The 27,742-nt window shown below is 37.3% G+C and overlaps 2 protein-coding genes across 3 annotated transcripts; one reads left to right on the forward strand and one right to left on the reverse strand.

Moving 5' to 3' along the window:
* The first annotated feature begins 257 nt into the window (after positions 1–257).
* LOC120196746 lies at positions 258–640 on the forward strand. The gene has a single exon (XM_039198475.1). It carries the CDS (start codon positions 259–261, stop codon positions 601–603), a length of 345 nt encoding a protein of 114 aa, XP_039054406.1. The 5' UTR covers position 258; the 3' UTR covers positions 604–640.
* Positions 641–4,244: 3,604 nt separating this feature from the next.
* LOC120196721 (G patch domain-containing protein TGH) lies at positions 4,245–27,326 on the reverse strand. 2 transcript variants are annotated; one of them, XM_039198459.1, is made up of 16 exons: positions 27,142–27,326; positions 26,447–26,537; positions 26,259–26,353; positions 24,976–25,076; positions 16,364–16,425; positions 16,195–16,269; positions 15,244–15,392; positions 12,740–12,815; positions 12,548–12,634; positions 12,342–12,419; positions 11,696–11,870; positions 7,389–7,878; positions 6,918–7,196; positions 6,716–6,844; positions 6,207–6,416; positions 4,245–5,319 (listed from the first exon to the last, which is right to left on the reverse strand). In XM_039198459.1, the coding sequence occupies exons 1-16, from the start codon at positions 27,274–27,276 to the stop codon at positions 4,570–4,572; spliced, it is 2,982 nt and encodes a 993-aa protein (XP_039054390.1). In that variant the 5' UTR covers positions 27,277–27,326; the 3' UTR covers positions 4,245–4,569. The 2 variants fall into 2 exon arrangements, with proteins under 2 accessions (XP_039054390.1, XP_039054391.1); XM_039198460.1 differs by lacking the exons at positions 16,195–16,269; positions 16,364–16,425; positions 27,142–27,326.
* Between the last annotated feature and the right edge of the window lie 416 nt (positions 27,327–27,742).

Genomic DNA, 27,742 nt, shown 5'->3' on the forward strand with positions numbered 1-27,742 from the left:
AAGAAAATTAGAAGTAAAAAAAATAAAGTGAACAAATGAGAAGCAAATAGAAAAGTGGACCTTTTTAAAGTATACCAGAACCATGCCTTTCTGATGCAAGGAAGCTCCCTTTCCATGTGGGATTCGAGTTTTTCTCTCTTTATGGGCGGTTAAAGTTGTTCAAATCCATAGCTTTTCTTCAGAATATTCTCTCCATTCTTAAATAAATGGCCTTGTTAGCCGTCGTCATTTCTTGCTTATGTTATACAAACAATTACAATGGCATCTTCGCTTTCATCAATACCCTTCCAAGCACAAGCAGCAACCGGAAGCAGTGCTCCGTCGACGTCGGGGTCTATAAGACCTTTCTTTGCAGTTATCTCGGTTCTGACGTTTCTTGCTGTCCTTTCTTGCATTGTTGGTAGGATTTATAGCCAACGTCGGGCGATGGCGGGGGCGGCGGTGACACCATTGGATACAATCAAGCATGGAGGATGTTTGGGTTTGTTGAAGTTGAAGTGTCGGCGTTGTATGACTGGTGAGGTGGTGGAAATGGGTGCCGAAGTTATGTCGTTTGGTGATGATAAAAGTAATGATACCCATCCCCCTGCACCACCGGTTTGAAATTCAAATGATCTTAATCACAGCTTTATTTGTACAAGATAACATAAATGTATTCATTTTCGTTAATTTAGTTGAGATTTAGTGTTAATTTATGCACATTGTTGTTTTTAAATGTGTTTTTCTAAAATATGTAAATTAAGAATTTTTTTGCCCTCCCGAGTTCTAAGGCTTCACCTTTACTAATCCGAATTTACCCACATCGCGTACTTGTTTTGGTGGGTAAATCTTCTAGCAAAAAATTTCTGCATAAACAATTATTTAAATTCGAGACCTTACTTAAGTGATATCAAATTGTTTACCACTTAAATCAACATCTCTTAATTAAATTAAGAAAATTTTATTCATTATTAAAATTTACCATGCTTAAATGAATACTCAATAAATATATACATAGAAACATTAAAATGCGATAATAATAATTTTATTTTATTTTATAAATTCATCAACTAGTCTCAACAATAAAATAGAATATTATTTTTTCTTATAAGATTTGTGTTTGAACATTTATATATATAGAGTATGTGCATTTCAATATTTGATAAAAAAATATTTAACATATATTATCTTATAATCACTCGAACTACTAGATAAAAGTATTTTTATTTGCAAACAAAACAATCGTAGAAGCTACAATTAATTAAAATTATTATATGACAAGTTCAAATCTCTATGTTTTGTATTATTTTTTTCAAATTCAATCGTTCCTTCATTAATTAAAATTAGTGTTGGAAGCTACAATTGTTAGAATTAAATTATAATAAATATGAAAAAAATCAATCAAGATTTAATCATGTTAAATCATTAAGAATACAAATAAATTAGATTTACGAAAGTGTATCTGAATTAATTGATAGGTTAAAATATTTGAATTTTTATTTGGTTGTGATATTCTAAGAAGATAAAATTCTCTTAAGTATAAACTATCTGACAGGATAATAGTAATACGAGATTATCTATTTCTTGGGGACTATAACTAGTTGATTTAAGAATCAGTTATTGTATGTACTTATAACTATGGCTCTCATCAAATTATAAATACAACTTTAATAGTATTTATACATTTATTTTTATGATACTTCTAATACCTTATGATTTTATAATATAATTGATTACTTAATTTTTTGTCATATCTTATGATAACAATATGTGATTATAATTATGGATTTTAATCAAACAACAATGTAGGAAGAAACTACATTATCAAAATATAAAGGCACAGAAGTGTTCGCAACATGTTAGCTAGAGCGTGGATTGCGCCATTAGCCTAACGATAAATATAGCGAACAGTCACCCTTGGATGCGCATCAAGTGACCAACGTGCCTCGGTCAAGTAGAATCCCAAAACCAATTATCCAAATGGTGATTCTCAAACTGCTTATCCACATTTAAAAAGTCACTCTCGACCACATCACTTGGAAACTCATCTCAATCGTCATACGAACTCCGTGACAGAGCTACTAGAAAGCTTGTATTGCACAAACCAAGAATCGGTAGAGCACGACAGACGAGCACATAACTAGAGCTGTTGCGCACTATAACATCCACATTCGGAGAGCCCAGTCATTTCGGACAAGCACCATCAACGTTTATCTTGATAGTGTCGTGGGGGAGGATTTAACCAGCGACACACCTGCATCACTGAAGTTGAAGCTGCAACTGCATACAAGATAAATGAAATGGCATTTAGGTATGTTAACTGCAATGCCTCACCGGAAGCGATTGTCAGCCAGGCAATCTACAAGACTTGTGGTATAACACATTGCAGCGATATCATATCTTCCAAAGGAGAACCAAAAGGGTTGTGAATCGGGAAATGGACAATAAACCATAAGGTGCTCCAGCCAAGAGCCGAATGAATTGAAGTGTTGCAAGTCATCACCCACAATGAACCCGACACAGGTAAGGATGAAGCGTACTTCAACACAATCATGTAATGCATGGGAATCAGTTTCCTTCGTTGAACCACAAAGACAACAACCATCAAATATACCGGTAAGGAACAAACGACTATCAACAGAGAGCGCCTCATGGGACGCTCACCACCCAAACATGTGAACTTGAGACAGGGTCAGCAACGTGATAAGAAGAGCCACAATCGAGACGTTGGGAGCAGACTAAACTAACTGCGTAGAAACCAATTATACCTCGATCTCACTGAATAAGAACCTAATGAGTGGCCACTCCAAATTAGGGTGTCGGCTTCCACCGTGGAGATAAGGCACTACAAAATAACTTGTGTATCAACCACGAAAAATACCGCTGAACCTGCAAAGAATTCCATCAGGGAAAGCTACGTAGCATGTAATCACCGCAAAGGTTCGGTGGGGAAACAATATCATAAAAGGGTCCCCAAAGTGTAGAGGCGATGTACAACCCCAACCCCTGATAGACAGGAACCTAAATATTGCTGTCGATACACCGGAAAAAGCTATCACGCAACTCTTGGAGAGTGTAGACGCGATGTACCACCCCAACCCCCCATAGATAGGAACCTAACTATTGATGCCGATACACCGGAAAGAACCCTCACGCAACTCTTGGAGAGTAGTGAAAATACTTTACCAAGCAAAAGATGGACGATCACCAAGTAAGACATCAAAAGCATTACCCGATTTGTAATAATTTTATTCCACGGACATTTTAAAACAATTTATAATATTCTAATATATATATATATATATATATATATATATATATATATATATATATATATAATAAAATTAGTAATCAAGTTAGACATCAATCCGAGGCTAAAGCGTTATTTTAATCAATTTAAAAAACATTTTGAAACTATTAGTGGTGAAGACTTGAAGGCTGATTATATGGTCAGGTTTTGTAGCATAAAACATTTCCATTTTCAATATATAACTTTGTTTTAGGTGCACAATAGAGTTTTCTTATAGCCCTTTTTTGCTTCACTTTAACAGATGATTGAATCTACATTATTATAACATTCATTCGTACGAGTCTTACCAAAACAATCCTAATATAGTTCAAACATTTGAGATAGAATTTAGCCCAAATAAGTAAGTCAAGATTAAATATTTGAATATTGTACATTCTATTTTATGCTATAGACACCATTCGTGAATCACTATACTGATGAATACCGACATCCCAATCCAATGCAGACTTCCTTAGACATCCAACCTAAAGCTAATTAACAATGACTGAAGGACTCAATTTGAATATATATATGAATAAAATTATGTTACATAATATAAAACTCTTTTAATTTTACATAAATTTAAAACCGTTGGATGAGTGAAAATAAATGACTAAGACTAACTATAAGAAATAAGAAAATATTCACTAAAAAAATAAGAAATCAATCTCAACCATCTATTTTCACTCATCCAAAACTCCTAAATTTGTGTAAAATTAAAGAATTTTATATTATGTAACTAAATTATAACCCTTATATATATACAGGGACGGTTATTGAACCGAGGGATGAAATCACGATTTACTTGGGGTCCATTTAACTCCCGAACTAGAGAAGCAACCAACCACCACTTTCTGGGATGTTATCGTAAAACATCATTCACAGGAAATGATGACCCTCGAACTAGAATCCATATTGTACCTTAAGATATGATTAACCTAGGAGGAAGTGAAACCAAATAATGCATGCATGCTAATGCCAGCAAATGGTTCATAGATTCATTGACCAGTTGATTTCAAATGTAGAACCGAAAAGATGCCTTCATACAGCATCAGCATCGTTTCTAAAAGTTCATAAACTGTATGTATGCCTCCGCAGATCATAACTCAGTCACAACAACATCTGGACGCGAAAAGGGCAGCCCTGACATAAGCACCATACTACTTAAGGATCTCTATCAACATTTCATGGTGAGAACCTTCCCCAAAACAAAAACAAACTAATGATCAGTCAAATTTCGGGTGTTGGGTCGATGAAGCTGTATGGAGATGGGAATGGAAACAAGTTATAGAGGCTTAAGTTCAATTCCTCCGTTTGCTTTTTTCTTTCCTGACTTCTGAATGTTTCCTCTCCAAACCACGATGGGACCTGCTGGGAGAGTCCCTGCTGGGAGAGTCCCTGCTTCGGTGCTTATGATGTTTCGAGTGTTTTCTGCTGGAACTACTCTTTCCCTTGGATGATCTTCTCTCTTTTCCTTTTGACCTAGAACGGTAGTGTTCACGGTCATCACTGGACGGATCACTATATGAATCACTGCTTCTATATCGATGTCGTTTAGAATGTTTTCTACTCCTTTCATCTTCTGATGAGGAACTGCTGCTCCAATTTCTCTTACGGCTGGAGGGTGATTTGACTTTCTTATCCTCTTCAGCAAACTTATCTTTGTTGACTTTAGCAGACATGTTCTCAGATAAGCCAACAGTATGCTTGCTACCATAACCCACAGACCAGCCAGGAACGGATTCATTTTCTGGGGATTCAATGTCCTGAGCAGTTCCATTTCCAGGGTTTAGAGAAGTTCCACTGCTGAGTTTAGGATTTCCAGAATCACTGTTTGGTGTTTCTATCCGAGGAACGTCGACTTTATTAGTTGAGTAGGGCGTGTCAGGGGGGACCTCAAAACCCAGTTCTTTTCCAAGCGATTCTAGAAAGTCACCTGCTATCAAACGGTTCAGTGTTGTAGTTGCCACTTCAGTCTTCTTCTCCGGATCCTCCACTTTTTTGGTGTTCGAGTCTTCTACATCATCATCAGAATCATCAGAAAAAATTGCCTGCATAGAACGAAGATCAGTGCAACAGAATAAGTAGGCGGTTCAGTCATTTAAAGATATTAAAGATTCTGTATGTATGAATAATAGTACACCTGCCAATTGTTAGCCACATGCAAACATAAAAAGCATTACGGTAAAACAGGAAGGACATGCACATACTCTAGTGGTACAAACAAAAAATATATAAAAAATAATTGCAGCACAAGAGCCAACTTCCACTCAGGTAAAACAAGGCTTCATGATTTAGAAGATAAATAAAGACAGTGAATGATGAGCAGAGGCAGCAATTTATCGAACATTCTTCAGCAACCAGCCAAGGATATCCTTGTAGCATAAAGTTCCATTACGAATGCAGAATATAAAAATTTGTTAAAATGGGAAAAGAGAAACTCTAACTATTCAGCAAAACAAATTCATACAAGAGACAACACTTATGACTAACTCTTTAAACTCAAATAAGAACAAAGAAAGCGGTATGGTAGCATTCTGCTAGCTTTTCTGAACACTAGATGCAACAAAAGTGACAAATTTTGAAGAGCTCCAAACTAAAAACCTAAAATATAATTTTTGGACTTTCTGTTAAAAAGGAATTTCCACTTGAAACCGACTGTACAAAATTGTGGCAAAGAACATCGTAGCCCACAACTAACAGTATAAAGCCTCGGTGATTAAAAAGAAAGTAGTGAAAATGAGGTCAGCTGGATAAATAAGTTCATTACAAATTCTGAGATTAACCATTTCTAGTTGAAATATCTAGTTTGTCTCATGGAGCAAGGGCTACAACAAGAGACGATTAACTGGCACTAGAATCAAAAAGAGATGTATACACCGACTTTGAATTGAAAACAAATAAAATCACAAATAGATTTCAACTGAACAAAGAATACCTTATAGAGATCAACAGGCCTTTCAACATTTTCAGCTACGATTTCAATTTCCTTTTCAGCTGCATCTTCAATAGTCATTTGAGCACCAGTTTGAGGAGCAGGAACATCTCTATTTGTAACAGTATCTTCTTCCGGTTTAGCACCTTTAACAGAATCTGGAATGAAAAGTAGAGAATCAATCTTACTTCTCATGCGTGGAGCTGGTGGTGGCTGCAAACAGAAATATTTATTTTTAGAACAGAAATTGCAATTAATATATTGAAAATTTTGCACTAACCCCTCATTTCTAGGAGAGAACAATAATCAGAGTAAACCTCTTAGAAAATAAGTAAAACCAGCAAAGGTTTCTCACCACAAATTTCAGATAGGATGGGTGGGAAGATGGAGAACCACACCCATGTTTGTGCATACAAACATGTTCATACATCATAAAATCTTCATAAACTGTTTCTACCAACTCCGGTTTATGAAAAGAAAACAGCAGAAGAGAAGCAAGAATCTAAGACTACCTTCCCCATAAAAGGATCAATGAGATCAAAGCGTTTGCATAAAACAGGTGAAGGTCGCCATTGGAACTCCTCCCTTTTCGGATACTTTTTCTTTGTCGCCAAATCCTCAGCATGAACATCTTTAACTTCCTGTTAAATTTATCGATATGTCAAAATCCTGCATAAAGATTCAGTAACTAAAAAGTCACCACCTTAAATATACCTCTAGTCCACCAGAAGTGAACTGCATTCCACTAGCTAAAATGTCCAATCGCTGCGTTGAAACCATGCTTTCCTTTCCCCGTTTTCCTTTAGCTATTGCTTCAGCAACTGCCTCGAAGTCCAGTTTTTCACGAGCACGAACTGCTTCTGACATATTACTAGCAGCAGTAAACCCTGCAGAGCGAAGCCCTCCTTCATACTTTTCCTTGAGAAACTGCTCAAATCTTTCTTGCTTTGCAGGGTCATCTTTGAATGGTTTTGCAACTTCTGGCAACTTACTCTATAATAGAAAGAGAGCAGAAGTCTGAATTATGCAGTCTGTATAAACGATATGGTGAAGTGTAAAAGATAGAAAACTGAGATATAAGAAAATGAAAAAATTGAAAGAACCTGTAGAAAAAAGAAAATCTGGGATACTTTATCTGTATCACTTAGATGAAAACAGGGATAAGCAGAGAAGTATGGTACTTACAAATGAATTAGAATTTTGAAATGTATCAGAAAGGTTGAATTGAAACTGAAACTCCCCAGAAGCGACTGATGAGCTTGTGGTCTCTCTTGAGCTTCTTTCCAAAGGTTTTTCTCCTAATAATTTTCCACGGCTCTCTGCCGTCATCTTCTGCATACTTGGGGAAAGTTTTCCATCCAATAACAGTTTGGCTTGATCACCAAATTTCTGATGCTCCTCCCACAGTCTCCTTTCATAATAATCATGTCCATTTCCTCCAGAAAGAAAACTGAACAATGGATTTGACTGATTCTTCTTTCTGGAGAGATCCTCAAATAATTTACCACATCGAGCTACTAATTTTGCAACCCCCTCAATTAAGAGCTTCAGATTACAATCATCTGGGGGAAGAACCTCAGGTGGAGAGGGAACATCGAGCTTCTTCAGAGTCTCAAGAGGTCCAGGAAATTTGTGGTGTGGAACAAAATCCTTTGGGATTACGGGAGGATCAAACCTGAATAACAATTTGCAAACTGGTATTAACAATTCTGTTAAAGAAAAATACAAAGAAATATGACAATTTTTTTTTAAATCTCTACCAAACAGGATTGCAAGGAAATAGAATTGGTAAGGGTATGTACTAAATGAGACACAAAAGTTGAGCTACAAGCAAATTAACATAAATATTTATATGGTACATATTACACACTTCAAGTATGTGTACTATCATTATTTAAACAAGTATCTTTATTTCTTTTGGTTTTATTGACATTTCATTATACGATTAATGTGATACGGAAAAACCTAACTATTGATGTAGGAGACCCTACGTCCAAATAAACCCCACAAGGAAACCCATATTTTTCCCATGTGGGATCCAAGTCCCATACCTTGCAATTGGACACATCAATCCACCGTGCTCCGCAGTCCTAGTGTCCACGTGGGCTGGCTTTGCGCTAGCTTAATCTAGCCCTGGACGAACACTACAATATCGACACCAGCACCACACAATCGCAACTGTGAGACATGATGATTGGCTCTTATACCAATTGATACGGACCTTTGGAGAACCACTTCCCAAAAGTTAGCTATTGAAATAGCCTAGGTCCATACAAGCCCCACAAGAAAACTCATATTTTTCCCATGGGCATCTAAGTCGCATAGCTTGCAATTGGACACATATAATAACGAGTTCCACTTAAAAAATAATATTTTTTTTGATAGGAAAAGTAGGTCTCATAAAAACCTCCTTCTAAGTAGCCCTTACCATGAGGTCAGAACCTACTAGGGGAAGGAGGAATAGAGAACCTTAATATATTGATAATGTAAAAATTACATAAAACTAGAACCACTCCTTTAAGATACATAAAACTTAAGCACACTCTTATAACGCCTTGATTAAAAACCTCCGAACTCAGTACTAAAAAAGTGACCCACTACCCAATCCCCTCCTTTGCAAGCAAATCTGCCTCGCAATTACATCTTCTCGGAATCCACCTCACAATGACCTCATACTCAGAAACCGCATCCGCAATATCCTTGACAAAATTTAAAAGAAAAGGAGGAACTGACTCCTGATATTTCAACCACTCCACAGCTAGCTTGCAATCAGATTCAATAATAAGCCTTCCCTTCAATACCCATTCTGATGACACAAAGATGTCTATTCCTCTTTTGATAGCTTTTAACTCTGCTAAAATAATAGGAGTAGGCCCTATTTTTTCTGAAAACGACATCAATTTAATCCGATTCCAATCTCTAAGAATGCCCCAATTCCTGCTAACAACCCAACCCTACTAACTGCTCCATCCACGTTAAACTTAAAAAAATCGACTGGAGGAGGACTCCAGTAAACCACAGGCCTGTTCGAATCAAGAGAAGCTGAAATATTATCAGCCAATGAAGGATCACCAATTAGAGAGTCCACTTGAATAGAGGATAAAGGATACTTAGCTAGGAACCATTTCGCAAGCCTTAACCTGACTGTGAAAAACAATGAGGATGTGTCCAGCTTGCCTCTTTCAAAAACAATTTCGTTTCTCATCTTCCAAATCGACCATAAAACAGCCCCCGGAATAAACTTCCACATATTAGAAAATGGCCTAAGAACAGACCATGAAATTAGAATTGATGAAGGATCAGTAGGTAAGGCTAACTTGATACCCCAGTAGGCTATGATTCTGTTCCATAGTACCCAGGAAAACTGGCAGTAATAAACAGATGCTGAACTGATTCCTCTGCTTGATTGCAAAAGGGGCATAGAGAGTCCTCCCCTAAGTGAACCCCCCTTTTCTTCAATTCCCCTCTAACCGCTACTTTATTAAGTGATAGTTGCCAAAGGAAAACCTCTACTCTAGGAGGAACCAGACCTTGCCAAACACATTTGTTCCACCTAAAGTTATCCTCATCCACTGAGTAGAAAGATTTCGTGCAAGCTTTAACGGAATACAAACCCTCGCCCGCACCAACCCAAAGCATGCAATCCTCCAAAGATTCATTTAATTTGATAACATTGAGCTTGTCCAATAGATCAACCAGCTGAGCCACTTCCCAATCGCATAGATTCCTCCTAGTCTTAATATTCCACTCCCAACCATTCAAATCAAAACTACCAAATTCAGCAACCTTACCCCCTTGATTTGTTGACAGAGCAAAAATCCTAGGAAAAAGAACTTTCAATGGAAAATCCCCCAACCATGTATCTTTCCAAAAGAAAATCGAATTGCCATTCCCAACTTGTAACCTCGCATGAGATCTAATGCATCCTCCAAAGAAATCATCCTTCATGTAGCTATTCACAATACCTCTCCAAATCCAAGAGTCCTTATGGGAGGAGACTTTATTGACATCCATAGAAAGACAACTAACACTATGTTTAGAACATAAGAACTTTTTCCACAAAGATTCTTTTTCGTTGGCAAACTTCCACACCCACTTTCCCAATAGTGCTCTATTAATAAGCTTCAAATCAACAACTCCTAGACCACCTCCACACTTCGGTTTACAAATTTTATTCCAACTCACCCAATGCATTTTCTTCTTTTCTTCTCCTCCACCCCATAAAAATTCGCCATCAAAGAGTTTAATTTTTGACAGATTTTAGCTGGAATCTTGAAAATAGCGAGATAAAAGATAGGTAAAGAGGATAAAACCGACTTAATAAGCACCAATCTACCGGCCATAGACAAAGAAGAAGCTTTCCATCCCGCCAATTTCTTATCAAAGTTAGCTAGGACTGGCTCCCACAGTTTCTCACAGTTTCTTTTAGCCCCTAGCGGAAGGCCTAAATAGACTGTCGGAAATGAACCAATAGAGCAGCCAATGTCCCTAGCCCAAATTCTCAGTGTGTCCTCCTCCACATTAATACCATACAATTTACTCTTAACTAAATTAAGATGAAGCCCCGTCATAAAACTAAAAATCATCAACACTCGTCTAACGTTTTTAATTTGAGTGATGGAGGCTCGACAAAAAATAATTAGGTCATCCGCAAACTGAAGATGGGTCAAATTGAAACTGTTTTGCACATTTCCAAAAGAAAACCCTTGAAATAATCCTAATTCCACAGCTTTATTTAACATCATATGAAGGAGTTCACCAACCACATTAAACAAAAGAGGAGAAAGACTACATCCTTGTCGCAAACCTTTAGCAATATGAAACTCTTTTGTAGGAGACCCATTCAGTAGAATAGATATAGAAGCTGTAGAAATACACTTATTTATCCAAGAACACCACCTTAAAAAATAATATTTAATTTAATGTCCACGTTAATGTCGTCCCTTTTATTATTTTTCTTAGCATAAATATATAAATGAAGAATTCACACCTTTAAGAAAACACAAGTTCCACCAGCAAGCTATTAAAATATCCATCACCTATCCTTCTAATTCTTTCCTGTTTAATTAGCATTATTTTCACATACTATATTTTTCATTTGCCAAGTACTCCAGCATTATCCGCAGATCAATGACATAAGCACCAAGACCATTCTTAAAACTCAATTTTACCTACCACACTCGACAAATCCTACAAGATTTCCAAATAATTTCAGACTTAAACCCTTACCTGCATAATCCCCACCTTTCAAAAAATAAATAACTTACTTCATTTCTTCAGTATCAGTATTAAATTAAAGATTTTGGTAATGCATCATAACCCCCACTACCAAGGAAGAGGATATGTGAATGAAGAATTTACTCAGTTCCATAATGTGCTACAGGAATTACAGATGGCATATTACTTCTCCAAATAAAAAAGGCAAATTACAAATTCTATACAATGAGAAAAATGTGGCATCAAGCATGCAGCATCAACTACTTTACAAGTACCTTTCTAACTGGCAGACAGAAACTGATGCAATTTTGAAACCAGGCAGAACACCCTCATCTCTTGCAACCACCTTTTGTTTACTCTCTATGCTCAATCTTGATGGTTGTTTACTCTCTATGCTCAAACTTGATGGCTCTTCATCCTCTTCCATGCATGTTTCTTGAAAGTCGTAACCTAAGATAGGCAAATTAAACTAATAACCTCAGGATAAATAGGCAAATTAATGATACAATTAGTCCCCATGAATACCAGCAACTAATGAAATTTTTTGGCAGTCGTTATATTAACATCAAGAAGAGAAACATCAGTTTTCATCACAGTATGAAAAATAAGAAACATTCCACCAAGAGAACCTTATAGCTATAAGAAAAGGATTTCAGAATAGTTTTGAACACAAAAGCACAGATAGAGAAGGAATGTAATAGCACATTCTGAAGAAACATCTCCAATGAATGCATGCAGCTCCAAACCCTTCATTTGGAAAGGAGAAAAAAATGAAAAATGAAAACAGAAATGAGTTATTGACTCCCACATTGACCAATATAACTGATTTCTTCATATGGTAGCATTGGCGACCAGTTTTTCTAAGGGGAATAAAAGAAGACATGTGATTACAAGATGGAGGCTCACAAAAAGTGAACTTACCAGCAGCATAGATATCCTCATCTTCAGCATCATATTCTTCAAGTGCACCAATTCCAAATCCAGGAGCAGCTTTTCCTGCTGGTGTAGAATTAAATTCTATTAAGACATAATTCATGCATGCAAGGAAATATGGAGAAAGGTGAATCATTATAAAAATGCATGCACAAGGACTTTAAAAGACATGCTCGTTAGAAATTAGAACCTACACTTGGAACCAAAGAGACTATCTTTTAATGACATAGCTTTCCTGTACCCATGCTGCTTATCATTCGACAAGTCCAATCTCTTCTTTTCTGAAAGCATTTGCAAACAAAAGAAATAAAAATCCAGTAAGAAATAATTCCTCTTAGAATGATAGAAATGGTTAATAAACAGCGGTCTTTCAAGAAATCACATACCCCTGAATTCAGGAGCATGCTTGAATGGATCATACCCTAAACCATGCAAGTCCTGCTTAGGGTTGCACACAAAAGCCTGCAGCACAAAATAATTACAGAAAAATAACTTGATTGATTTCAAGGTGTCAAAAAACCGATCTCTCTCTCTAGATGTGTTTTTTTTTTTTTGGGGGGTGGGGGGGAGGAACAGTTGCAAATGAATAGAATTAGGACTGAACAAACGGGTAAGAAAGATGGAACTTCAGAAAACATAGGGTTATCTATTTACTCAGGAAAATAATAAGAATAATCATGTTGGCTATAAAGCCTAAAGCTTATTTATACAAGCTTTCTTTCTTGCAATTAAAGTTAGTAGGCTTTCTTGCAACTAAAGTTAGTAGGCTTTCTTGCACATAAAGTTTTTAATTCAAACCCTAGATTTGAACCCTAAAGATAACTAATAACATGAAAATATTTAATAGTTCTAACCTTATCTGTCTATGTCAAATAATTAATAAATATTATAAAATGAAACTGAAATAATAAAATATTATAACATAAATAAAGCTCCTACATCATTCTCCCAGGCTAGGAAAACTCAACTTCGACGATAAAAGTTCCACCGCTTCAGCATAATTTTTTTTTATCACACACTTTCAACTCTCCAACCACCCAAGAACTTTGACCAACTGTTTTGCCTACCTGCGTAACCAAAAATTTATTATATTGATTCCCCTTCTAAACCTAGCTTCTTTAACATTGACCACATCTTCCATAACCTCTGTCTTAGCTTTAGGAAGCTGCTGCACCCAGTCAGAAATTTCAGCAACATCATATGGACCCTTCATCACAGAAGCAGTATACTAAAATCTTTCTAGGCCCCTTTTGTTTAAGACAGGAAGGATAGTTGACTTAGTTTGCTTATATTTTTCTAACTCATTCTGTGGAAGGTCACCAAAAATAGAATCTGGGGGAGTCTCCTAAGAGATGCAAATGTTTAATAGTCCGAGAAACTTAGGTTGAACAACATTTTCCAAGACCATGAAAACAATCACAGAAAAAAAAACTCCAATCTCTACTTTCAGGCCAACTCGAATCCTTGACACCAAATTAATTGAAATGGAGCAAGAAAACTGAAAAACAATCATAAGAGTTGAAGAACTGTTCCTCAATAGCACTAGAGATGAATATTGCTTTATGGAACCTAAAAACCACACACAAGTGTTGTCTCAGAGTGAAAATGTCATTCAAACCACTTTCATGAATTTCATCCACTAGCAACTGACTTTCTTGAAAAACAAATAGAACTCAATTTACAGCAAAAACTTTCATGTTGTTTGCTGGTAGTTTTCTCTAAAAGACTGCATCGTCTTCTCATCATTATTAGCCTTCAAGTATTCTTGCTCTTTTTATTCCACAATCATCATCTGACATTGTGTCCTTTGAGATATCAAAAAGATTTCAGACTCACTTCCAATCCTCCCCTTCTTTTGAGGCTTTGGTTGTCGTCACTCTATGAAAAACCAAAAAACTCTCTTTAAACCAGATACACATCAACTTCTTCAGTTTCCTCAAGATATTCATCATAGATTGGTACTAACATATCATAATCTTTCTCGTCCAGATGCATCTTGCCATGAAAAGCATTAACTTCAATGTTAATTGCACACTCTCTTAATTCAAGGTCATGCACCAATTGCCCCTCCAATCCACCTCAAACTGCACGATTGCAGGTACAACATCATGGAAGGGGTTTTCTACATCATCACAATTAGATTTATAAACAAGCCTCCCTTCCAGTATGTTAAACTGGTTGTGGGCTGCTCCTACTTGTTCATGCCACAGTCGAGCATAAATTGCATACAACAATTCCTCATTAGTACATTGTACTGCAGCCAATTCTATTTCCTGAGTCCTGACACTAATTTCCTCTTCCTCAACCACTAACACATCCAATAATGGCTTAAAAGCAAACCCAAGGATCTAATTAGGCTATAAAATTACTAGGCTTTCTTCCAAATAAAGTTTTAATCCTAGCAATAGATTTAAACCCTACATCAATAACCCTAAAAATATTTAATAGTCCTGGCCTTAGTCATCTATCATATGTCCAATAATTAATAAATCTTATAAGCTTAAACTGAAAGAATAAAATAAATAAAGCTCATGCATCATCTCTTATTCAAGCCCACAAAAGCAAGCATATTAATAGCAATTTTAACCTCCAAAGCTTAGGAAGATGGTAGTTGCAAATTCTAGTATATATACATATGTACCAAACTTAAACACTACATATATTCTCCCCCAGCATTACAAATGAAAAAATAAATAAAATATCCTTCCACTATTTCAACATTCCCACAAATGAAGCAAGATTTAATGGGCCAAGAGAATCTACTTATAAGCTTGTTATAACACAACCCCCCTCCCAACACACATTATTATAAACCACTTTCACGGTTAGGTAAAGGGTCATAAAGATCAAAGCAAGAGTAATGATACTGGTAACAAGGAGAACTTCTCACAGGTAAGCTTTGAGAAGACCGTGTATCATTGTCAGCAGGCTGTACAGTGAAGCTTTCAGGTTCTTCAACAGGCTCATCAGCAGGATTTGGTGCCTTCGCATCCTCAGAAGAAAATGCTAGAAAAGCTTTTCTAGCTTCTCTACGAGCACCTGTAGTAAATATAAAGATAAGAATATTCAGCCAGAAATTTATCCCCTCAAATACAAAAGTCTCACACAAAGAAAAGCATATAAACATCGATCTTTGCTATATAACATAATGGAATCAGCAAGTACATGAAGAGGGTCCCATCAATAAATAGATCGAAGTCAATATAGTTATTTTTTTAAGAGGTGTGAAGATAGGATAGCAGCTTAAGACTGAAAAATGGTAAAGAACAAACAGTTGAAAATCTAATAATTCATCGTATTATCATGGAACATGTAGGTCTTAATACATTTAAATTGTATGTTTAACCTATGTTGCTCGGACTCAAATATGCATCTAGGTGTCCAACTCGTCAATTGAATTAAACTCAAGTCAAAGGAATACGACACAAAAGGAATCGAGAGGAAACAGGTACAAGGACTCCTTTTATATGTACTGAAATATGAAATATGTCTATAATACATCAATATTTTATATATAAAACTACTTCTAAATAATGGAGTGTATTTAATTAACAATTTTTTTTATACTTTATATACTACTTTCCACTTCAAAAACCAAGACTTCAACCTATTCTTATCTCTTCTCGCCCAGTCACCAAGAGTCCAACAGATCCAACCCATATCCCATACCCTTATCTTATCCTTTTTGTGTTGTGTCAACAACTCGACATGGGTGAGGCTCCCATTTTGTCGAGTCCAAGCAGCAGAGGGTTTAACATAAAGCTTCTCAAAATAATTCTGCCAGAAGAGCTAGAAATCGGACAATATGAATTAAATACAATGTGAACATAAACCAAATTACCATATAATGAAGTAGCATGCGAGTCATTGATTGCACGGCCATGTCGCCATCCCATCTTCCGTAGTAATTTTAAACCTTATCAGAAAAGTAAGATGAGCTCTAAGTTGCTGATTTCTCGGCTAAACTACTTGGTCGCTAAGCATTCATAAATTCATAAATCACAGCAAACCTATAGACTCAGAAGCTGGAAGGACAAGTTCGTCGGGAACAGGACCAGGAATTGCAGATGGCCTACAGGAAACACAGAGAACTAAGAAGCCAGTATATAATTGAAAATATTTATGTAAGTACAAAGGACATGCAAATCAAACAGTTTGCAGATGCATGATTGCACATGCCATGAGATGCAAATTCATGAGCACACATGTCCACAGTGAAGAAGAAGAATTGATAATAAAGGTGGTCTTGAGGATGTTGAACAATGATAATAATGATTATGGTAATGAAAAAAGATGTCATCAAGAGACCGATACCAAATAACATGAATATTGGTGTGATATGAGACATTGGCTGCCTTAAGTCAGGAATAATAGTTTTTTTTTTTTGATAAAAAGGAAGGCCTCATTAAAAACCCCCTTCATAACCGTCAAGCAACAAAGACTCAACGGACATTGGAAGGAGGAAAAGTGTCTTTGAAGTTTTATTGCATATTAACCAAGTACGATAAGATCACACTACCATCCAAAAACGATGGTATTCCACTTAACACAATGCAAAACAACACTTCCTACGCAAATAAGTTTATACCCTACAACAAAACAACCTCATAGGTTAATCAACCAATTACAAACAAATATAATTCCCTAATGATCCCGATATACCAATAATAGACAAACAACAACCCAATTTAATCCCCATCATTTAACCAATCCCTTGTTTGGCAAATTCATCCGCTTCACAATTAGCTGCTCTCGCCACATGACGGATAATGACCCCTTTATTGACCACAATGTCTTCTATATCTTTAACAATTGATAGAAAGATTGGAGTGGAGCTTGCTTGATTTTTTATCCACTTCACCGCCATAGCACTATCAGACTCCAAAATAAGCCTTCGATTTAGCAACAAATCCGACTCCAGGAACAGGTTCAAGCCTCTCCTCACTGCCATCAATTCTGCCATAATAGGAGGATCGGATCCCACTTTTTCTGAGAATGAACCCAACATCACTCCTTTCTCATCTCTGATAAGACCACCAATTCCTCCCTTCGACCAACACCTGTCCATAGCACCATCTACATTCAATTTAACAAAACCAATTGGAGGAGGAGACCTACTGACTACCTTTTGTGATATTCTTTCAGCAGACATAACACGATCAGCTAGCACCAGATCCCCCACAAGACTATCAAAAGAGACCATCAATTTAGGAAATTTTGAAGAAAATCATGATGCCACTCTCTACCTTGTTAGAAAGGATAACAAAGTGCAATCTAATTTCCCTTTATTAAAAATAATATCGTTCCGCATTTTCCAAATTGACTACAAAACCGCTCCTGGTATGAAGGTCCAAACGCATGAGCGAGGCACAAGATCAAACCAAACAAAAAATAATGCTATAGGGCAGTCTGGAATTGCAAAGGAAACATCCCACCGGTGCAAAAAGCTAGACCATAACCCCCAAGACACTTTGTATGAAATGAATAGATGAAAAACCGTTTCTTGAACCAGCCCACAGAACGGACAATAAGGATCTCCTATACCTTGCACCCCACGTTTTATTAGCTCTACCTTGACCGCAACCTTCTTGTGAACCACTTGCCAAATAAAATATTCAACCTTAGGAGGAGCTACACCGGCCCAAACATTTCATTCCCAGGGAAAACTAGAGAACGAGTTCCCAAGGAATATTTCAAGACAAGATTTCACTGAAAACCTCCCATCTCCTTCTCCCACCCATACGAGACTATCATCCATCGTAGACGAAGGATTTAAATTATACAGCAATGCCATAAGCTCATTTCATTGCATCAACTCCCAATTGGCAAGATTTCTCCTCATGGCAATATCCCAGAAATAGCCTGACGAATTAATTTTCCTGAAATCGACGATCTTCCCCTCCTTGTTGATTAATAATGTAAACAAACGAGGAAAACGTACTCTCAATGAAACACCGTCCAACCAAGCGTCATGCCAGAATCTTATTGAGTCCCCATTGCCCGCCTTCAGCAGATAGTTGCTTCGCAAACATACCCCAAACTCGTCATCGGAACAACAATTCTTCACAACCCCTTTCCATATCCAAGAAGCTTTGTAAGAGGCCGAACCATCCACCCCTATAGTATTCGGATGAATATTGTTTTTGCAACAGATGATCCTTTTCCACCAGGAGTTTTTCTCGTTTGCAAACTTCCAGGTCCATTTTCCTAATAAAGCTCTATTCATAAGCTCAAGATTTGGAGCCCCAATCCCTCCCAACGCCTTAGGCTTGCAGACAATCTCCCAATTAACCCAATGAATTTTGTTTTTAATACTCTACTTCCCCCAAAGAAAATTTGCCATAATTGAGTTGAGCCTCTTCAGAACACACCTCGGTAATATAAAAATCGACATGAAGTATATTGGTAAGGAGCAAAGGACCGACTTAATCAACACCACTCTACTAGCAATGGACAGGGAGGTAGACTTCCCTCCGGTTAATTTTTTGTAAAACTTTTGAATAATCGGATCCCAAAGAGAAACTGAGTATTTCTTCGGCCCAAGAGGAAGCCCCAAGTATTCCGTTGGAAGAGAACCCACTGTGCACCCTATTGTAGTTGCCCACTCTGAAATAATCTCGTCATTGACGTTGATACTGAATAACCTGCTCTTTGAAAGATTAATCTTCAATCCTGACATCAACTCAAAAATCAGAAACACCCTTCTCACATTTTTCAATTCCCCAATAGATGCATTACAAAAAATCAACAAATCATCTGCGAATTGAAGCTAAGATACCTGAAAAGAATCTCCTGGACTCCCAATCTCAAAACCTCTAAACAAGCCTAACTTCACAACTTTCGACAACATCAAGCTCAACAGTTCGGCAACTAAATTGAAAAGGAGTGGTGAAAGAGAGCACCCTGACGAAGACCCCTCGCAATCCGAAATTCATCTGAAGGAGAACCATTTACCAACACCGAAATGGAAGCAGTAGAAACACACATATTCATCCAAGATCTCCATCTCTGACCAAACCCCATGCAATCCATTAATTTCAATAGCAAATTCCAGTCAATTGATACATACGCTCTTCTAAAGTCGACCTTAAACGCTACTCCTTGAAGACCATTCCTTCTCCAACAGTCGATTCCCTCATTCGCGATAAAGGAACAATCCGTGATTTGCCAACCCGGAATGAAAGCAATTTGGGAAGGGCCAACTACTGCATCCATACATTGGCTTAATCTTCTAGATAACACCTTTGAAAAGATCTTATTTAGTCCACCCACAAGGCTTATTGGTCTAAAATCCTCAACATTTTCCGAATTCGATTTTTTCGGGATTAAGGTAATGAATGAATGATTAGCCCCTTTTTCCCAAATTTTCTCTGCATAAAAATCACAAAAAAACTTCATGATGTCATCTTTTAGTTCCTGCCAAAACTTTTTGAAGAACCCCATTGTCAATCCATCTGGTCTCGTTGCCTTATTGCTATCCGACGACGAAATTGCATCCCAAACTTCTTCCACTGAGAAGGGTCTTTCTAGAAACAAATTATGATCCGTTGATATCCTGGAGAAATTAAACTCCAACGCCTCCACCTCCACTATAGTGTTCTTATTGAACGCTTCTTTGAAATATATAACCACATTAGCTTTAATCTCATCCAGATCCGAAGTCAAACGTCCCCCCACTTTAAGCACTTTAATAGCATTCACCCTTCCTCTGTTTGTGGAAACACATATGGAAAAATCTAGTGCTACGATCACCCTCCAAGCACCACCTAACACGTGGTTTCTGTAACCACACTGCCTCTTCTTTTTTGTATAGATCCCAAAGCTTCCTTCTAGCTGGAACCAAAGATTCCATAGAGATAGTAGTGGAACCTTGTTGCATTTGCAGCTCCGATTCGTGAATTATTTTTTCCAACTCCACAATTGATCGTTGCGTATTGCTGAAACCATAGTCACAGAAATCGCTCAACAGCCCACGATCTACGTACCGTACGCTGCGATCCAAAACATGGTACAAACGCGTCAAAATCGCAATTCGGTACGACGATCCAAAATTGACTATGGAATGAGCTATTCATCGTTTTTTTTAGATTTCGAAGGTATTAAGTGTGTGTGTGTGTGTGTGTGTTTATTTTGAAAGAAAGGAAAAGAAAAAACCGCAAACGAGATTCACCCATCAACCATTATTTTGCAGCAAAAATAAAAAAAAAATACGAGAGAAAAAAAAGAGAAAGGAAAAGAGAAAGATGAAAGCTTATCTGCTTTAGGCGTCAGAAAACTCGAAGGTCGCCGCATTCAAAAGGGGTCGAGAGGTAATTTCTTAGATCTAAAGTTCTTTTTCTTGGTTTTTGGGGAAAAGGGTTGTAGATCCAAGTTTAGGAGGTTGAGAGGGTTGTTTTGGGCCTTTTATGTCAAGTTCCGACCGTCGTGGATCACGCCGTTGAGTGGCGGTGCTCTCTCTATCGATAGAGAATGCAGAGAACTCCCAAGTTCTTTTTTTATGGTTTGTTGAACAAAATGAAGGCTTATGGTTTTCTGAAACCCAAAAAAATGATTTATATTACTATGGATACATCTTTTAGAACCTGATTCTAATAGGGGTTTAATCACGTAAAGGCTCCCTTTAGTTTCAAGTTGTGTTTTGGTCCTTGCTCAGAGGTTCTGTAACTTTCCAATATGGTTCTTAAGTTTTACATGCATTTCATTTCGATCCCAAGTTTTTTTTTTATTTATGTTGTTTCAGGCATTTGACCTTCAAGTTTTGCATGTTCTATTTTAGTTATCTTTATACATTAGGTGGCAATATATACACACACTTAATACCTTCGAAATCGTGTTCTAGAGCGATCCGAAAGTAGTCTACCCCACCTCGTACCGAATTTTAGGGACCTAGCGAATTGCGATCCCGTTCCACGTTCCCGTACCGAGCGTACCGCGATCCATGTGACTATGGCTGAAACTGTCTTTTGACCATTCCTTCATTACCGGTTTGGAGCTTTTAAGAATATTGTATATTCCTTTCCTTTTACTACCAAGCCTTGCTCTCTGGAATTCCTCGACCATTCTATCTTTGAAGCCATCTTCGTCCAGCACGTAATTGAACAATCTGAAAGGTTTCAGCCCCCAATCCACGCCTTTACTTTCCAAACTAATTGCATTGTGGTCCGATAATGATCTCATGAGCAAAATCTAATTCACAACTGGGAACACCGACAAGAAGTTAATATCCACTAAAAACCTGTCCAATCTGACAAATGTTGGACAATCCCTATTATTGCTACAAGTAAAGTTACCACCCGCCATAGGGAGATCATTCAGGTTAGCCTTTTGAACAAACTCATTAAAGATTGTCATCGATAACCTGTTATGACCTCTCTCAATTTTCTCTTCTTCTGAGAGGTATGCATTAAAATCTCCTCCCAAACAAATAGGACCTTCCAATTGCCACACAAAGGCTAACAATGCCTCAAAAAAAGATTAATTTTCCATATCAACAGACGCTCCATAGACGTTAATGAACCAACAAGAAATAGACATTTCTTTCAGATTACCTTTAACTGCAATAAACCTGTCCTGTACATATTCAATCTCCACCTCCAATTGACTTTCAGCCCAAAGCATTAACAATCCACCTGATGACTCGACTGTCGGAGAATTTACAAACCCGTTCCTCCTCCTTAAGGAAGGAATGATACTCTCCAACTTCGTTCCTTGTATGAACATAAGCGTTGGCCTCTTCCCTACGATGATATTCCTCACAGCCCTAGACTTTTCTTTCCTGCCCAACCCCCGCACATTCCATGTTATCATACTAAAACTCGACATAAAAAGAAAAGAAAAAACACCGACTTCCCACAGAACATCAGAGTCCATCCGATATCCTCTCTTCCTCAAACACTGCCTTTGTTTTTTCCATGAAAGCTTTTTTTCCTCCTCGGAATGTAACACCCATCAAGTTGCTTACTTCCCAACTAGCCCGAGCTTTTTCCTCCTCATCTGAACAATGCCCTAAGGACTTTGATTTTTCCTTCATTTTCTCTCTCGAATTTCTCATTCCCCTGCTTCTACTATATACTCTGTTATAGGATTTATTTCCGATTCTGCTGGATGACGCCTTCCTTTCTATTGATCGACCACGATTTGGAGGAGAGCCCACTGACCTAAAATTCCAGCGAGCATCAAGCTAAATCGAACCTCCTTCTATGTATCCTAGAGCAGTCCGCAAGTTGGAAGTATTTTTGATAGGAGAATTATATCTGATAGACGCGATCTCACAATCTCGAGTATGCTCGTTATTCTCCTTATTTGAACCCGACAATTTCTGCATCATTAGGTTTTCACAATTGTCCTGCTTAGTAATATCCACCTCCATCGAATTTTGATTTCTCGGAACCAGTTCCTCAATATTACCGGAAATAAAAGCAAGGACGCCACCTGTCAACAAATCTGGATCACACAGAACCATACTCGCCTTGTTCATCACTCCAACCTCTTGGGCAACAAAGTCCCTCAAAACCCCCTCAACATCACACCGATTATCCGGTGATTCTTCAACTCATTCATCAGAAAAGTCTCCATCGCTCTCCTCATTCGTTACCTCTGAATAACCATCAGTCGGCAGCTCAACTCGAACTTTTATCACGTATATCCTACCATTGGTGTTTATTGAAATTGACTCTGGGAGATCAAACGGACTACCCACTGTAATCACCATCTTTGTTATTGTGCAGTCCAGCATCATCAAAGTTTTCTTCCTATTCTCTATTAACTCCCCCCACCGTGATGCTAGGCTTGAAAAGAAGACCTCATTCCAGCAATTTAGAGGAACTCCAATTAACGAAACTTCACAAAAGGCCAAAGGGCCTCCTCCTTCCGATAATACTGGTCTCAACCAATCGAACCAATAGTTAAGCTCCAAGGCATTTTCACTCAGGGCCTTCAACTTGTCCTCCTCCAACAGAAAAGTAACTAGGCAGGAGTTCCTGGCGTACCCCACTTCGCAACATTAACGACAATGCCTTCACTGTGTAACGCTCTCTGTATTAATTCCACGTCGTACGATTGCTTATGAATACCTGTCATCGACCTCCTTAACCATTTTCTTTCTTCCACCGAAATGAAAACATATGGCTCTTTCGCATATCTCCCCTCATTTGCTTGTTCGGCACCAAAATATCTTTGTTCGATCTATTATCCCTGTAGCTTCCTGAATACTCTCGTGTTTTCCTCGAATTTCCTACCGTGTCACCACCATTCTTCTCTGCAATCCTCTGAACGTTTCGGTTAACCTCTACCTCCTTCCTAAATCTCTGATATTTGGCGACCCCCACAGAAACTCTCAAACCATCAATCCAGGTTCCATTGATTTTCTCAATGGCATTCCTCATTCCATTTTCAGTCGCAAGCTGGACGAACGCAAATGTAGACGTTTTATATCTTGGTTTATTTAAGACATTCGGGATAAAGATCCTAACAACAACACCATGACACAGGAACAGATCCCTTAAATCTCTTCTAGTTACTCTCTTGGAAAGGTTGTTGACAAAAATTGTCCATTCTTCAGATGAGGAAGAACGACTTTTCATATGCCATACCACTCTTTCTCGATTCTGCTCACTCATATTGAAACGCAGCAACCAAATCTTAGACTAATCCACCACCCAACGTACAAACAGCAGCAAAGAAATCCTATGCGCTTCCAACCACCGACAATAATGTCTGACGATGAAACCGGCTGCAATGGACTACCGTTTCAGACAGATTCTAAGCGGACAGCCATGAGAAAATATAATGCAATAAGTTTGTGCTGAAAAAGTCAGTTGAAAGATCGAAAAAACAGAGGAAACAGAGTGGCAGCTAAGGTTTCGACAAGGCTTGAACGGCTTTTGTCCGGCAGACGACGGTTCTTTTCTACAAATCAACAGAGGGGTTTTTGTCGGAATGCACCGGCGGTTCAAATGGGAAGGGAGGTGAAGAGCACCACTGGCCGGGGCAAGGAGGATCGGCTCCGATGGGAAATGGTCGGTAATAGGCTTTCTAGGGCAGATCTGCGCAGATTTAGTGATTATCTTGAAAAAATAATCTCGGAAATGGATTCAGTGAGACCAAGCGAAGTTCCCTGTTAAAAACAGTAGCAAAAGGTTGTCGAAATGTGGTGGCGGACGGTGGACGGCGGACCAAAATATGATATCAACAGTTGAGTGTTCAGTCAAACCCACGTGACTTTTTTTTAAAAAAAACTAGAATCTAGAGAGAAGCGAGACATTCTCTCACTAAAGAACCAAACATGGAATTGAAGCACCATAATAATAGTCAGGAATAATAGTAATCATATGAAATGTTTTCATATCCAACCAAATGAATTCAAAAGTCTTCTTCAGAAAAAGTAGGAGCAAAATGGAACAAGAGATATTGGGTTGGACTCAATAAAATGAAAAATTAATTCATTTGAAGCCAAAAAATAAGTCTTGATAATGGCAAAAACAAACAGTATTTTACGAGCACTTAATTTTCAAAATATGGATTTCTATTGAGAACCAAGACCCTGAACAAGTTGCAATTTTAAGACTCATATTTAATGCTAATATTATTACTGATAAGATGCACATACAAACATTTGACAGACCTTTGTTTTTGCTCCTTATCAGCTTGTTTGCGAGCATACTCAGCTGTTGTAAATCCAAATGTGTCAAACTGTGAAGATGTGCCCAAAGCACCTTCCAATTCCTAAAATACAAAAGCATGAACTATCGTAAACTAAAAAATAATCAGCATCGTCGTAATAATAATAACAATAATAATTCTAACAGGTAGAAAAAAAATGAAAACATCTTATCAAACCCTTATCATCTATCTATAAATGTAGATGAGAGGATGATGTAATTAATAAACTGATTCTTGTTCAAACACCAACAATGTCTTAAAAGACAAAATATTGAGAGGCACATATAACAATAATCAGTGAACACATTGAATAGGTAGTAAAACTACTTTCAAAGACTTGTATATGGAAAAAGCATGAAATGACCATCCAGCTCAGTTGGTAGAGCACAAGGTTCTTAACCTTAAGGTCGTGGGATCGAGTCCCATGGAGGGCATTTCATAATTCGGAGGTCTCCTACGGAAGCTGCACTCAACCTAGTGTTGGGGGCAGCCTACTATCTTACCTCCCCCTTACCCCATTACATATTGGAACAAGGGACAATCATCATTATGAGCTACACAAAATATCATGTAAATATCTCTGTTAGAGAACTTTTCATTAATGAATGCACAAAACGGATGTTTTAAAACATATATGTGAATTGGAAAGATGCTTTAGCATTTATCCCTTCTTTCGATGCATATGAAAGGTTTAAGCAGCAATTTAGTAGATAGCAGGAAACATTGATAACCATGAAACCATGTCAGAGTTGTAAAAGTACATAAAGAGAAAAAACTTTAAAGATATACTAGAAGTAGGTGCACCATACTGGCAAATATGCATTAAATCTCAGGCACATATGAATTATAAAGAAATCGTGCAACTCAATCTATGCAAATATCAGACCAATATATATGCATATAAATTCTTCACAGTGAAATAACAAATTATCCTAAATAAAAGTACAAACATAAGTATTGCTGAAAATTAATAGGACAGACATGTTTCCATAGCTAAACTTCAAAATCATGAAGGTCTAAAACTTTATTGGATGCCACACGTCAGAGTTTGACTTTGGAATTTCTGATTTAGCAAAGGCAGCAAGAATTTTTCAAAAAAAAATCTAAACTAGATTGTAAAGTATTAAGGAAATAACCAATCAAATGTAATTTTGGCATAGAGCATGTCAAAACCTAACAGAAACAGTAACGCCCCTATCTGCAGTAAGAAAATCATAAAAAATGGGAAAATTAAATAGAACATACAGTTTTCTCATCTTCATCTAAAAAGCTGAAAATGCTCTGCTGTTTGACTTCAGCTCTGTTCTTCCGGGATGATGTAAATGATTGTGGGGCCCAACCTGCAAATAAGTTTCAAAACCCATTGGGCATGCTAGATGATTTCATTGCAAGTGAATGGAAGAAATCTAGTTAAAATGAATAAAGAGACATACCCTCTTTCGTGCCCACTGTATTGAAGTAACCAGCAGAAAATCCACCTGTAAATGCACCATGGAATCTTCTACGTCCTTCTTCATCTCTAACCTGGAAAATTATAATTCAAAGATGATAGAAAGGCTTTCGACCATGTATAACTAATAAACACTTACATGATTACATAATATACCTTATCTATATTATTTTATAATGGAAGTCAAAGATTTATTGAAGTATGGATAACGCCACAAGAGTAACACATAAATGTTCTCTTCATTTTAAAGCAATTCCAAGACAGTTTGTTTAGAATCAACTGGAAGGAATGCGAAATCCATAAAAGGCTTCCAGTCTGTCAAGGAACTGATTTAGCTTCAAATACAACCTAAAAGGGAACAATTCTCTTTGATAATGATATGTATCCAATTAATACAAAGAAACCTAAAAAAAAGCAAGCAGGTATAGATACATATATAACACTTATTTATAAAGAAAAAGTAAAAAGTCAAGTTTCATCCGCTTTCATCCCTGATTTCTTAAATTTTTTCCCCAAAATTTTCACGGATTCCAAACAGTGTCTGAAAGTCACAACTTCTGCCTTATGGGAAAAAAGGATAAAAAACCGGGGATAGGTTCTAGGAAAGTTCAAATTCCTCACTTATAATCTCAACAAGAAAATTTTACCAAAAAACCAAAAGGAGGATGAAATTTGTACCTCTTGCTTCCAGGGAGGGAGGGCGCGGAGGTTACCAGAAGCTTCAGCGGCGGCTTTTTTCCGACGGTTGGTGATCTCTTCCTCCCGCTGAATGGGTGTACCAAAGAACACGAAATCCTCCTCGTCTGAATCCATAGTTTCTTTTCCTAATCGATTGATTTAAGTGTCTAAATGAGAGAGAGAGAGTAAAAAAATATGGGCAAATGGCGGTTGATTGATTAAAAAGGGAATTATTTTGAGGGATTGCTGAGCTCCTGAAAACTCAGATTGCAGTAGGGGCCCGGTATCCCTTCCCAGATTATGAAAGGCCGGGCCCTGGCACCAAGACCCAATTCAGAGGGAACCAGACAACAAGCAGGTTGAGTCGGAGTTTTTGTTAATTTAATCTGACCTAAAATATATATATTTTCATTTGAATTTAAAATTAATCCGAATATAATATTTTTTTCTATCCGAACTCAATTCGATCCGATTTTTTAAAGTATAAATTCGACCTGATCCAATCCAACATAAAATAAACACCTAATTATAAAAAATTATAGAGAGAAGGGAATTATAACAATTATCCATACATTTATATGAAATAATTATAATATTAATC

The sequence above is a fragment of the Hibiscus syriacus genome, unplaced genomic scaffold (assembly GCF_006381635.1).
Source record: "Hibiscus syriacus cultivar Baekdansim isolate YM2019G1 unplaced genomic scaffold, ASM638163v2 tig00117034_pilon, whole genome shotgun sequence".
Classification (NCBI taxonomy): domain Eukaryota; kingdom Viridiplantae; phylum Streptophyta; class Magnoliopsida; order Malvales; family Malvaceae; genus Hibiscus; species Hibiscus syriacus.